Consider the following 14,718-nt stretch of genomic DNA (forward strand, 5'->3'; position numbering starts at 1 on the left):
AAGAAAGTGTTTTTTACAATGGGGAGATATTTAGGTGGTGGATCTAAATAGAATATAGTCACTGATTTGCATTGCATAGTGGTCTACCATATAGTGGAAAGAGTCTGTACCATTACTCAACCTCTTTGGTCAGCTTCATCCATCAAGTCTCAAAAGATTTTGACCCTGGCCCAGTGAGCTGATGATCAAAGCATAGGACAAAGAGATGCCTAATAACAGGACTGTCTGTAACAGAACTGGAAAGGCAACTCTTCTGCCCACAGGCTGCATGTGTCCTTTGGATGATTCGGAATCCAAGAGCATGGTCAAACTGAAAGGCTAAATGCAAGTGGAAGATCATATATGAAACACCTTGAAAGAGAAATCCATAATAGCTCCATAAGCACCCCTCTTCCCAAATTTGCAGAAAAAGCTTCTGCATTTCTATAATCTTCTACACTGACATAGGAATTGGGAGTTCAAGCATATTGTAGCTCCAAGTTGAGCAAAGGGGTGTGCAAAACAAAACACTCTATCCTGGAGTGGGATAAACCTTCAACATTTGTAGAAAATTATAGAATCAGAAAAGTCATGTTCTCACCTGCTGATTTCAGCCATTCTCACTTTCCAGTAGGGGTGTGCGGCTTTGTTATTAGTTACCTCACTTTAAAGACTATGTGCTTCAAGGGCCTCCTTCATCTTTTAGGCTATGACCAAATTTGTCATTTAAGTTGTATATTCCAATCTAAAGAGCTGATTCACAACTATGATTCCCTTGTTTTATGCTGATGTAACTTCATTGAGATCATGTAGCTATTCCTTATCCCGAAGGGAAAACCAGATCTTTCACACTCCATTAATGTTTCTACTTCCCTACTCAGGGGAGCTATCTTCCTTTGCTAAAAATTCTTTTGAATACTCTGATTAAGGATAAGGATCCCTTTGAATATTAATTAGTTTTTCATTGGCCTCACTCAAAATATTTAACTCAAAGCAATTTCCTGGTAATTTTCTCTTGATAATAACTTTGAGAGGACTTACCTTTTTTTAATAAATTCCAATTTATCAAATAAAACTTCCTTTTGCATGTGTCCAGTTAATCACAACTACAAATAAAAAGACAATAAGCAGTAGCTGTAAAGAGGCATTTTTGTTTTGTTTCTTAAGTTTGCTGGTCCTTTACTTAAATTATTTATACTGTAGACAACTGTGTCCCTCATGCACATAAATTCAGTGTCTTTTGAGTTGTTGAATCTACTAGACCTGTACAAGCAGGCAGCTTTGTATGAAGATTAAAATGGCAGAACAACTCAAGACATTTCTTTGTTACCTCTTCCTGGAATGGAAGATGACCTGACAGCTATGTGCTCCACTGCTCACTCTTCAGCTTCCCACTCACTCCAGGACTCCTAATTATGTATAATTAAATGACAAAACCCCTTTTTGTTTCCAATTTTGCTTTGAATGTTCAAGAGAGAGGGAGAGAGACTGAAGAAATTTCAGTCTTTGAACCAGGATAGCCATAGCAGTAGCATAAAATAAGGCAATAAGTTCAGAGCTCCCGAGTGTTTTCTTGGCAGGGTAATAAGGCACTGGGCAAAGATGAAACACCACAAATTACCTTAGCATTATTACTTAGCACTAGCTAAGAGTCTGTCTTCTGGGATCTTCATGGCTTATAAGTTTACCTTACATCATTGTAGGTACATAAATTATTGCATTGCAAAAAAAAATCCATTCACTACCCTTTTTGCATCTTAAATTAGGATGTCAAGTGACCAAACAGTTCTCATCCTATAACTGTCCTGGATACAAAGCTTTTTACCTGCTGCATTACATCAATATAAAATAGTTTTTCTGTGAGGAAAAATGAGTAGTAAGGCACATTCTGTAAACATGTATACATGTCACGCACACACAGCTACTAGTACTGCCATAGCAGGACTACTAAATGGGATTACTCGCTTGCATGATGTTGCTGGTGTGGATATTTGTTTGCTGGATCAGAACATCAAGAAGGAGTTGTGAATATGATAAAGAACTAGGGTTTTTTTAGCATTTTTAAATGGATTTTTTTGATCTGCTGTGCTACTATAAATGAAAAGTAAATCTGATCAGAGAAACAAGAAGAGTAGACATTGTTACAAAATTTATTTCTCATCTTCTTTCATGTGTGAGTCAGTGTTCCTTGATGAAAAAAGGATTATTGTTATTTTAGTTTAGTGATTTAAGATTTAAAATTTCCAGTGGTGAACGTCTTATTATTTGAATAGATCATGAAATGCTAAAGCAATTTGAAAGAACTCATATTCCTCTTCTGAAGGAACCTGTATTCTTGTTCAAGGGGACAAAACGGTGTATTTAGAAGGAAATACTGGAATGTGGAAGAATCAGACATCACATTTTAGTGAAACAGAAGATGTGATCTGAATGGGTAATGAATGTTCCTCGGTGACTGCTTGGCTTAGAATACCTAAGGAGCTTTTATAGGAATCATAATATTTTTGAAATATGCTTTTATGGGATGGGCTGTGCATATGCATGAAGTGGGTGAAAGAAACATGGAGGGCAAAATGGTGACAGAATATTTAATTGTTCATATGTACAAAGTTCAAATAAACCTATAAACTTACATGCAAAATAATAATTATAATTTATAATTAAATTAAGCATATTAAATATATTTATTATAATAAATAATCACAGAATCACAGAATCGACTGGGTTGGAAAAGACCTCAGAGATCATCGAGTCCAACCCTTGGTCCAACTCTAGTCCGTTTACTAGATCATGGCACTAAGTGCCATGTCCAATCTCAGTTTAAAAACCTCTAGGGACGGCGAGTCCACTACCTCCCTGGGCAGGCCATTCCAATGCCTGATCACTCTCTCTGTAAAGAATTTCTTTCTCATATCCAGCCTAAATTTCCCCTGGCAGAGTTTAAGCCCATGCCCCCTTGTCCTATTGCTAACTGCCTGGGAGAAGAGACCAATCCCCACCTGGCTATAACTTCCCTTCAGGTAGTTATAGAGTGATGAGGTCACCTCTAAGCCTCCTCTTCTCTAGACTAAACAACCCCAGCTCCCTCAGCCTCTCCTCATAGGTCTTATGTTCAAGTCCCTTCACCAGTCGTGTTGCTCTTCTCTGGACCCGCTCCAGCACTTCAATGTCTTTCCTGAACTGAGGGGCCCAGAACTGAACACAATACTCCAGGTGTGGCCTCACCAATGCAGAGTACAGGGGAAGGATCACTTCCCTTGTCCTGCTAACCACGCTGTTTTTGATACAGGACAGGATACCGTTGGCCTTCGTGGCCACCTGGGCACACTGTTGGCTCATATTGAGCTTCCTGTCAATTAGTACCCCCAGGTCCCTTTCTGTCTGACTGCTCTCCAGCCACTCTGCGCCCAGCCTGTAGCGCTGCAGGGGGTTGTTGTGACCAAAGTGCAGCACCCGGCACTTGGCCTTATTGAACTTCATCCCATTGGAATCAGCCCATTTTTCCAGTCTATCCAGATCCCTCTGCAGAGCCCTCCTGCCTTCCAGCAGGTCGACACTCCCTCCCAGCTTGGTGTCATCAGCAAATTTGCTGATGATGGTCTCAATCCCCTCATCTAAATCATCAGTAAAGATGTTAAACAGGACTGGACCCAACACTGACCCCTGGGGAACACCACTAGTGACTGGCCGCCAGCTGGAAGCAGCCCCATTCACCAGCACTCTCTGGGCCCGGCCCTCCAGCCAGTTCTTAACCCAGCGTAGAGTACACTTGTCCAAGCCATGGGCTACCAGCTTTTGCAAGAGTATATTATGGGAGACAGTGTCAAAGGCCTTGCTGAAGTCCAGATAGACCACATCCACGGCTTTCCCCTCATCCACCAGCTGGGTCACCTGATCATAAAAGGAGATCAGGTTGGTCAGACAGGACCAGCCCCTCCTAAACCCATGCTGGCTGGGTCTGATCGCTTGTCCATCCTGAAGGTGCTGTGTGATTCCATTCAGGATGATCTGCTCCATAACCCTGCCAGGCACCGAGGTCAGGCTGACAGGCCTGTAGTTGCCAGGGTCAGCTCTGCAGCCCTTTTTGTGGACTGGGGTAACATTGGCCAATTTCCAATCATATGGGACCTCCCCAGTGAGCCAGGACTGTTGGAAGATGATGGAGAGCGGCTTGGCAAGTTCTTCTGCTAGCTCCCTCATCACCCTAGGATGGATCCCATCTGGTCCCATAGACTTGTGAGGATCCAGATGGCTCAGTAAATCACCAACTATTTCCTCCTGGAATACAAGGGGCCTATTTGGCTTTCTATCTCTGCCAACCATCTCCAGACATGAGTTGTCCTGAGGGCCACCTGTCTTACTGGTAAAAACTGAGGCAAAGTAGGTATTAAGTACCTCAGCTTTCTCCTCATCTTTGTTAACTATATTTCCTTCAGAGTCCAACAGAGAATGGAGGTTTTCCTTGCCCCTCCTTTTGTTATTAACATATTTGAAGAAGGACTTTTTATTATCCCTGACAGAATTGGCCAAGTTAACTTCAAATTGCACTTTTGTTTCCCTGATTTTTTTTCTGCATGATCTAGCTATTTCCATAAATTCTTCATAAGTAGCCAGCCCTTTTTTCCACAGTCGGTAAAGTCTCTTTTTATTTCTGATTTCATTCAAAATCTCCCTGTTTAGCCAAGCCGGTTGTCTTCCCCGCCGGCTAGCCTTTCGGCACACTGGTATAGCCTGTTCCTGTGCACTCAAAACCACCTGCTTGAAGCATGTCCAACCCTCCTGGGCCCCCTTGTTTTTAAGCATTGTTTCCCAGGGTATGCTCTGAACTAGACTTCTGAATAGGCAAAAATCTGCCCTCCAGAAGTCCAGCGTAGAGGTTTTGTTAATGGTTCTCCCTGCATCTCTGAGTATTGAAAATTCTATTATTTCATGGTCGCTATGCCCCAGGCGGCCTCCAACCACTACATCTCCCACCAGCCCTTCTCTGTTTGTAAACAGTAGGTCTAGCGGGGTCTTGCCCCTGGTGGGCTCATTTACCAGCTGATGAAGGAAATTGTCCTCTATACACTCTAGGAACTTCCTAGACTGCCTCTTCTGTGCAGTATTGAGCTCCCAGCAGATATCCGGCAGGTTAAAGTCACCCACAAGAACAAGGGCCGTCGATTTTGAGACATATGCCAGCTGCTTGTAGAATAATTCATCTCCTTCATCGTCCTGGTTGGGTGGTCTGTAACAGACACCCACGAGGATGTCAGCCTTGTTGGACTTCCCCCTGATTCTGGTCCACAGGCACTCAACCTTGTCACTGCTGACCTCAAGTTTAATAGAGTCGAGTGACTCTCTAACATATAAAGCCACCCCTCCACCTCTCCTACCCTGCCTATCTTTTCTGAAGAGCTTGTAGCCACACATAGCAGCACTCCAGTCATATGAGTCATCCCACCATGTTTCTGTGATGGCAACTATGTCATAGCTTTCCTGCTGCACGATGGCTTCCAGCTCCTCTTGTTTGTTGCCCATACTGCGTGCATTAGTGTACATGCACTTCAAGTGGGCTGCTGATTTCCCTCTTAATTTGGGCTTTCCATCCGTAGGCTGATTTTTGGAGAGCCCAGTTTCAATCCCTTCCCCCTTCAAACCTAGTTTAAAGCCCTCCTGATCAGCCCTGCCAACTTATGGGCTATAGTCCTCTTGCTCTCCCTAGAAGGATGAAGCCCATCTGATTTGAGGAGACTGGGTACCACGGAGCTTGGCCCATGGTCAAAAAACCCAAAATTTAGACGGTGAATTATTTTTAATTCACCATAATCCTATATACAAAATCATTTTGACCAGAGTTACAGATCATTGATTTTCAATGATGCATTTAATAGTAAGCTAATTAGACAAAATAATTACCTTCCACATGTATTTTCCCTACAGGTGTGCACCCCAAATGCTGTTGACATTATACAAGTAAAAACATTAATGACCTATTTTCATACTTTTACATTCACCTGATGTGTCTGAGATGTTTTTCCTTTGCATACTCAGTGCAAGGATAGGGTCTGTGAATGATGGCAGACTAATCATCTGTGAAGAATAAATCCCTGTGTTTCCTCAGAGAATAACTAAACTTTAGGGAAGGATTGTTCCTCCATAAGATACGTCAAGAGACCCCAACATCAGCTGCTTCTTTGCAAGAAAGCAATAATATCTCTATGCTCCTTGATCTTTGGTCTCTGCTGATATTATTGAAGAAAGGCACATTAACAGTATTATGGTGTTGAAATTCAAGGTTTTTGAATTTGTAAGTAGAAATTAAATGTGGTATTTAATAAAGTATTTTTCAGACATAGAAGATTTGCATTAGGACAACTAAACTGTAATTCCAAGGCACTAGATCAGCTCTCTTTAATCAAGCTGGTGACAAACCTTTTTTTAACAATATATTTCATAAAGTAGTAGATTAAAAAAGTACTTACTCTCAATACGTATATATTAAAATGGTGACAAGTAATATACATATTCTAGAATTACACACTCTTGCTTTTGGAAAGCTGCTATAGATTTCATCATCTTTAACATTTTATTTTAAAAAGTACCCTGTTGAACTGAGAAGGTAGAGGTTGTTTTCCAATAATGATATATCTATATTAAAAAATCTGTTGATTAATATTTTCTGAATTTAAAGTTTTGATGATTTGAATGCTTAGATTCTCATTTGGACATTCAGTCATAGGATTTTTGCACAGTTCTATTTCTCCTGGATATTTTGGAAAAAAAAAATAAGACATTTGAATGAAAAAAAAAAAAAGAGAAAAAAGATATGTGAGGGCTCTGACCATTCTCATTCTATCTGTGCAGTTTGACAATCAGCAAGCATTGGGAAGCAGAACTGGCCATGCTCAAGGGTAATAATGCTAAACTCACAGCAGCGCTGCTGGAATCCACTGCCAATGTAAAACAATGGAAGCAACAGCTTGCTGCATATCAGGAGGAAGCAGAACGTCTTCATAAGCGGGTAAGTCGAGACAAATGGCCAGGATCCTAGAGATGGAAGGACTGGTAACTGTATTCACTCATTTTGAAGTAAAATAAGCTTATTGTTGGGGCTTTAGGTTAATCTTTGAGACAGAAATTAATTACTTTAAAGCACACAGGGTTCCTCAGTTGGGAAATTCTTTCTTTTGTAGCAGCTCCTTTTCTGCAGACGGTTTTGTTGCAGGAAGAGTTATCTAACCTGTGATATTCAGGACATGTCTGACAACTTTCATTCTTCATTTTCTGCCAGCTGCATCACATCTGTTTCAGGATCTTCTCCATAGCATTACACTTTAGTCCCTCTTGCATTTAAGCCCGTAAAAACTTGACATCAGATATGTAAGTTAAAGGAACGATGTTGTAGTTTCCACATATAACAAAGACCAACAGCTTCCTTTCATCCTTGCACCTAAAGAAAAATGAATGTAGAATCAAGCTCATTATACACAATTAGAGATCTGCCTCTGCTTTCATACAGGAGGGAAACAGTTACGTTCCATTCACTGTAAATTTTGTTTGCAGAGGTCATTTGGCAAAACAGAAATTAGAGTACAATGGGGGCAGAAATCACAGAATATCTGAGATTGGAAGAGACCTCTGGAGATCATATAGTCCAATCCACCTGCTAAAGAAGGTACACCTAGAGCAGTTTGCATCGGATTGCGTCCAGATGGGTTTTGAATATCTCCAGAGAAGGAGACCCCACAGTCTCTCTGGGCAGCTGGGCAGCCTGTTCCAGTGCTTTGTCACCCTCAAAGAAGTTTTTCCTCATATTCAGATGGAACCTCCTATGTTTCAGTCTGTGCCTGTTGTCCCTTATCTTGTCATTGGGCACCACTGAAAAGAGTCTGGCCCCATCCTCTTGATGGTTGTCCCCTTGACCCTTAAGACATTTATAAATACTGATAAGATCCCCTCTCGGCCTTCTCTTCTCCAGGCTGAACAGACCAAGTTCTCTCAGCTTTCCCTTGTAAGAAAGATGCTTCAGTCCCCTAATCATCTTTGTAGCCCTCTGCTGCACTCTCTCCAGTAGTTTCTTGTCTTTCTTGAACTGGGGAGCGCAGAACTGGACACAGTACTCCAGATGTGGCCTCACCAGGGCAGAGTAGAGGGGCAGGAGAACATCCCTCAACCCACTGGCCACGCTCTTCCTAATGCACCTCAGGATGCCATTGGCCTTCTTGGCCACAAGGGCATATTGCTGACTCATGGTTAACTTCTTGTCCACCAGGACTCCCAGGTCCTTCTCCACATAGCTGCTTTACAGCAGGTCAACCCCTAACCTGTACTGGTACATGGGGTTATTTCTCCCTAGGTGCAGGACCCTACACTTGCCTTTGTTGAACGTCATTAGTTTCTTCTCTGCCCAACTATGTAGCCTGTTCAGGTCTTACAGAATGGCAGCACAGCCTTCTGGTGTGTCAGCCCTTCTGCACCTAGTTTGGTATCATCAGCAAACTTACTGAGGGTGAACTCTGTCCCTTCATTCAGGTCACTGATGAATAGGTTGAATAAGACCAGACCCAGTACTGACTCCTGGGGAACACCGCTAGCTACAGGCCTCCAACTAGACCCTGTGCCACTGATCATGACCTTCGGCCACTCAGCCAGTTCTCAATCCATCTCACTGTCCACTCATCTAACCCACACTTCCTGAGCTTACCTATGAGGATGTTATGGGTGACAGTGTCAAAAGCCTTGCTGAAGTCAAGGTACACAGCATCTGCTCCTCTCCCCTCATCTACCCAGCCAATCATGCCATCATAGAAGGTGATTGGATTGGTCAAGCATGATTTCCCTTTGTTGAATCCATGTTAACTACCCTGATGATATGCTTTTCCTCCGCATGCTTAGAGATGACATCCAGCATGAGTTGTTCCATCACCTTTCCAGGGATGGAGGTGAGGCTGACTGGCCTGTATTAGGTTGGTGCAAAAGGAATTGTAGTTTTTGCATTGTTGAAATTTGCTGTTTGATATTGGAATACATTCTTAAATAAATGTGCTTATGTTACACATAATTTTAATGTGCTTTTCTCACTTTATGTTTTTTTTGCTACTGACTTATTACTTGCTGTTTATTTTATATTTATTTTAGACTATGGAAATGATGTTAGACAAAAAGCAAAGTCGAGCAATTTTCTTATTCGGGTTCAAAATGGGTCATAAAGTAGCGGAGACAACTCACAACGTCAACAATGCATTTGGCCCAGGAACTGATAACAGTGCAGTGGTGGTTCAAGAAGTTTCACAAAGGAGATGAGAGCCTTGAAGATGAGGAGAGTAGTGGCTGACCATCAGAAATTGACAATGACCTATTGAGAGCAATCATCAAAGCTGATGAGAAGTTGCCCGAACTCAACCTTATCTGTTCTACAGTCGTTCAGCATTGGAAGCAAATTGGAAAGGGGAAAAATCTTGATAAGTGGATGCCTCATGAGCTGACTGATAATCAAAAAAATCATCGTTTTGAAGTGTTGTCTTCTGTTATTCTACACAACAACAATGAACCATTTCTTCATCAGATTGTGACATGTGATGAAAAGTGGATTTTATATGACAACCGACAACAACCAGCTCAGTGGTTTGACCAAGAAGAACCTCTGAAGCACTTCTCAAAGTCAAACTTGCATCCAAAAAAGGTCATGGTCACTGTTTGGTGGTCTGCTGCTGGTCTGATCCGCTACAGCTTTCTAAATCCTGGTGAAATCATTACATCTGAGAAGTATACTCAGCAAATTGATGAGATGAGCTGAAAACTGCAATGCCCTTAGTCAGCATTGGTCAACAGAAAGGGCCCAATTCTTCTCCACAACAATGCCCGACCACTCGTCGCACCACCAACACTTCAAAAGTTGAATGAATTGGTTTACGAAGTTTTGCCTCATCTGCCATATTCACCTGACCTCTTGCCAACTGACTACCACTTCTTCAAGCATCTTGACAACTTTTTGCATGTAAAAGGCTTCCACAACCAGCAGGATGCAGAAAATGCTTTCAAAGAGTTTGTCAAATCCCAAAGCACGGATTTTTACACTACAAGAATAAACTAACTTATTTCTCATTGGCAAAAATCTGTTGCTTGTAACAGTTCCTGTTTTGATTAATAAAGATGTTTTATAGCCTAGTTATAATGATTTAAAATTCGTGGTCCAAAACCGCAATTACTTTTGCGCCTAACCTAACAGAGCTCTCAACCTTCTCTAATCTGCCCAGAAGCAGTTTAACAACAATGATTTCCTGGAAATGGAGTTGGGGAGCACTCCAACACACCTTGCATAGCTTTTAGAAGTCAAAGTGGGTTCATGAATTTAGAACAGCTCAGTAACAGAAAGAAAAACCCTGAAGCGAGCTACTTCAGACAAATGGAATAGCATTTGTACTAACATTAATCCTGATATCATATAAAGGAAAGGATTGTATGGTGATTAAAATTATGGAAAGTAACCCAAAGTTTCATCTTTGTTATTTAAAAAAAATGAAAATTATACATTTTTCTTGCATGCTAACTCCTAAAATAAATCATCCTATGACACTAGGCAATAATGCACAGTAGTAACACCAGTGCATAATAAAGGAGCTGCAGTCCTTGAAGAACATTCAGTTGCAGGAAAAGAAATCTGAGATAACAAGAGATGATGGCAAGTGATCAAGCTCTTGGGTATTCCTGATAGAATAGAAATTTAAACTCCTGAATTCTTGCTTATTACTTTACCAGGATATCCAAGGAAATAAGTTAAAAATATCTTATTATGTTCTGGTTCTTTCATTCAGTTAATTAAATGAGGACATCTTATGTAGTCATCAAAAACACCTGACAAATAATGGACCCTAATTTCACTCCTGTTAGAAGAAATTTTAAAGTAGATATTAAAAAAATGCATGAACGTACTGAAATAAAACCATGGTGATTTTACCGTATTATTTCTGTGCTACTTAAAGAAAACAAGAATCTATAAAAGCAATTATTAAAGTCCACAAGAAGTATGGGATTTCATTTAAGTCATCTGCTCAGATTGTCCAAAAAATTTCTGTAGAAAATCTTTGCAGACCCCTTAGCAGTCACTTCCACGTTTCCACCAGCTGCATTAATAACTGAATAACCAAAACTCAATTTCAAACATGCAGATGTGTGATAAAGTTTCTTGCTGAATCAGAGCCCATATTGTGGGCTTCTTACTTGCTGAGAAGTCAATGCTTATTAAACAACTTATTAGCACCATTATAGGTCTAATGTGAATAACTGTTTGGTTTTATATGACCAAGGAAGGATATTTTCTAAAAGTGGAAATATGAAATAAAGTGACAGAAAGTGTCATAACAAGAAATTTATTAATGGAGTTTTGATCAAAAAAATTATTGGCAAAGGACCTTTTTTTTATGTGATGCCTACCTCTTGTCATCCTTCCTTTAAGACTGAGTCCCTCTTACCGCAATTGAACAATGCAAACTTATATTTAAATTTGGTTTGATTGATTAAAGAAAAAAGTTATACAAGTATAATTTCCTTCTTAAGATGTTGTAATTAGCATGTGGCTAGATAGTAGCTTGGTACCATTTGTTTAATAAAGAAAATAGATGAGCATTTTACAGGGTAAATATGGTTAGTTTGGCAATTCAATCAAAACAGGTAATCAAAAATGGTAATCAACATTACCATTTTGCTTGTATTTGTCTATGCATTTAATTGAAACAAGTGTGTGTGCAGATAGACCAATCCTGAGTGCACAAAAAATGGACAACTAAGTCCATATTTTTACATATGCAGTCCTTTCATCTAGAATTGCAAGCAAATTTTCAGGTTGTCATTTTATCTATGGGTAAATCTTGGAAAACTACAATAATTATTATAATTATAATTATCTTTAGGAAACAACAAGTTAATAGTGCCAGGTATGTCTATAAAATAGGCTACAGCTACACTGAAAATATATTCTAATCTGTCTTTCTTTGCATTTCTGTAGCAAAGTAATTTCTATATGAAGTTTAGAAGGAATTTCGTGATCTGAGGGTACTGAATTTAAGATGCTGAATAAAAACTATTGTTGTTTGAGATTAGAAATGTACAAATTTTTCTCCAGGAAGTGGTTTGAAAAAATGAATCAATCTGCAGCAAACATAGCTATATAAATGTAGGAATAGTTACATTTATACAGTCCTAAAATTACATTTGGCCCTTTGAAGGCAACTGTGAGGCTGATGTGACCCCTGGTGAAAATGAGTTTGACACCCCTGACCTAGATCAACATTTCCAGGAAACTGTCAAATGGCCTCTGCTGAGAAGTTCTAGTCTTTGCCAGAACAAGTTGCCTTGCTGTCTTATTTCAGCTGAAGTATTTCTCACTGAAGTGTGCAGTTAAGTATAATAATGGTCATATACTAGAACAGTTAGCTCATTAAATAGTCACTAAAAAGCCCTTTCAGAAGTCTTTTCCCTAAGTGCAATCCTTACCCAGATGACAAATGCAAAATAAAGAAACAGAGGCTAAGAACAATATTTTTTTTCTTTTTTTAGTCTCAAATACAAAGCCACAGTATTAACTTTTTTCAGATATGCAGGTCAGTGCAGTCTTAAGATAGCACAACAGAAGAACCTTGTTTAATCAGTTATTGTTCAAAGACTTATTTTTCAGTCTGAATTTTGTACTGGAAAAAAGGCTTAATCACAGGTACATTGCTTAGTGTTGCTGTGCAAAGGCTAGAATGATTGATTGATCCTTGCTCTTAAACATGAAACACTGAATGAGGAGAATGTGAGGGGGTCAGACTAAAGCATTTTAGCTTCCTTTTATGGCTACTTGTGTGCATAGTGCATAAAAAGTTGGTTTTAATGACTTTTGGACCCCTGGCCGTGAGAAAAATAAATCAAATTTGAAACAAGAAAATAGACCAAGTAAATAGCTTCAGATTTTTGCCTAGAGCTTTGTCTTTTGTTGCTTCTGTTTTCAATTGCATATTCTTTATATCATATAATTTTCCAGCATCACAATACGATTTTCTTTTTTATAGGTACATTCAAGAAGAGATCATGAAAATATTTGATGTCTTTTCAGATCTCTGTAGGGCATATATATTTATATATATGTATATTTACTAGTAGTGTATTAGTAATCCGTTATTTTATTAAACTGTGTTTAACTCAGTCCAAATGCCTCCCTTCCCTTTTGATTCTGTCCCCTATTTGAGGGGTGGGGAGGGGGTGAGCGAGTGGCTATTGTGGTTGTATTGCCAGCTCGGGTTAAACCACGACACCTGGTCCTGAGGCCCCTGGGAGCCACAGACAGCCCGTGTGGTCCCGCTCCATTTGCGCTCACGGGCCAGGGTGAATGAAGGATGCTCTTTGCCACGTGGAGCCTTGGACAAGATGTTCTGCCCTTGAAACCCCTTAATCCTCATTTAGAGCTCCTACCTGTGGCTCCCCTGGAAGAAAGGGCAGTTAGGCTGAACACAGGCCAAGTCTATTTTAGTGAAGTTTGCTAGTGTAGTTTTAACGTTAATCATGTTAACAGATCCACCTAATGAGGACACAGATTATGCTGGTAAAAAAGCTTATACTCTTTGACAGCACGCAGCCAGATGGAGAACAACTATGGAAGATAAAGTCTTGCTCCTTCCTGGGTTTGGCTTTTTTGTTTTGTTTCATACATACCAGGTCTGTTACTGTTATAAAAACATGGCAAAACTAATTTTCTCTAACTGACATCACTTTCTGGTGCAGAGTTGTCTGAATTTTAATGAAATTTTAAAATGTTAAGTTCTTTACTCTGGAAAACTCCCAGCCACTTCAGCTGCCTTCTTAAATCTAATGAGCCAAAAAGCCGCCTTTAATTTTTTTTACTGTGTTTAAAAAATGAAGGAATCAAAAAATCTGCATGGCATATATTTGTTTCTACATGTGTGTATGTATATACATACGTATAGAGTTGGTGCTTACCTGTTGCCCAGAGGGTATGTTTACATGCAGTAATATCTTTGCCATTCCCTGGAAGCTTTTGACATTCTTTTGACTTCGATTTCAAAGCCTTTAAAACCCCGACACGGTCTGTTTTCTCGCTAAGGAGTGATCAGTTGCATTTAGTAGTTCAAGACTGCGTTGGGAGGAAGCCTTCGTTTGACATCATTGTTTAGGTCTGGCTCTTTGTCTGACCACAGCGGAGGATGTTTGAAATGGCGATAAGAAGTGGCAGCGATAGCCGTGCTGCAGGGTTACTGGGAGGGCATGGAACAGCGTCTGGCCATTGGGCTTGAGGGGTCTGATTCGCAGTTGTAATGGGTGATTGAAATGTTCTTCTCGTGGAGTTGGCAGTTAATGTGGCATTCGTGTCAGCGTGTGTCCCTCGGGAACAAACGAAGTGGTTGTAGGAAAACAAAAAAAAAAGAAGCAAAGTCTGTAAAACTGAGCAGAGCATAACTCTGTTTTTCATATACTGCGTGGTCACTTGCTGCTCTTCAAGTTCAAGTGAAGGCGTGAGGCCGTGGAAGGCTACAGTTTTGTATATAAAAACGGAGTAACAAAAAAGCATGTCTGGTTGGGACTGAGATGCAGGGAAAGAAAGGTGTGAAGAAGGTTGTGGAATATAGTCCCTTAGCACAATAAAGAAGCTCCAGTCAGGGCTCTTGTGATCTTAATATATTAATTGCTTTTCCATTTTTCTTTATTAGTTTTGTTTGTTTGCTTTTAATTTGGATGTTTAGGAAGTCTGTTTCCCAGCCAAGC

At 40.1% G+C, this 14,718-nt stretch overlaps 1 protein-coding gene across 4 annotated transcripts in view; it reads left to right on the plus strand.

The window, feature by feature from the left end:
* LOC135577187 (homer protein homolog 1-like) overlaps positions 1-14,718 on the plus strand; it is a 140,082-nt gene that overhangs the window by 100,600 nt on the left and 24,764 nt on the right. For 3 of the 4 annotated variants that reach the window (XM_065045032.1, XM_065045033.1, XM_065045031.1), the window contains one exon: positions 6,826-6,982. In XM_065045032.1, the coding sequence (XP_064901104.1) occupies positions 6,826-6,982 (157 nt within the window). Of the gene's footprint in view, positions 1-6,825; positions 6,983-9,099; positions 13,144-14,718 lie in introns of those variants that run through there. The other variant, XM_065045034.1, reaches the window with a different exon arrangement.

This window comes from Columba livia, chromosome W (genome assembly GCF_036013475.1).
Source record: "Columba livia isolate bColLiv1 breed racing homer chromosome W, bColLiv1.pat.W.v2, whole genome shotgun sequence".
Taxonomy (NCBI): domain Eukaryota; kingdom Metazoa; phylum Chordata; class Aves; order Columbiformes; family Columbidae; genus Columba; species Columba livia.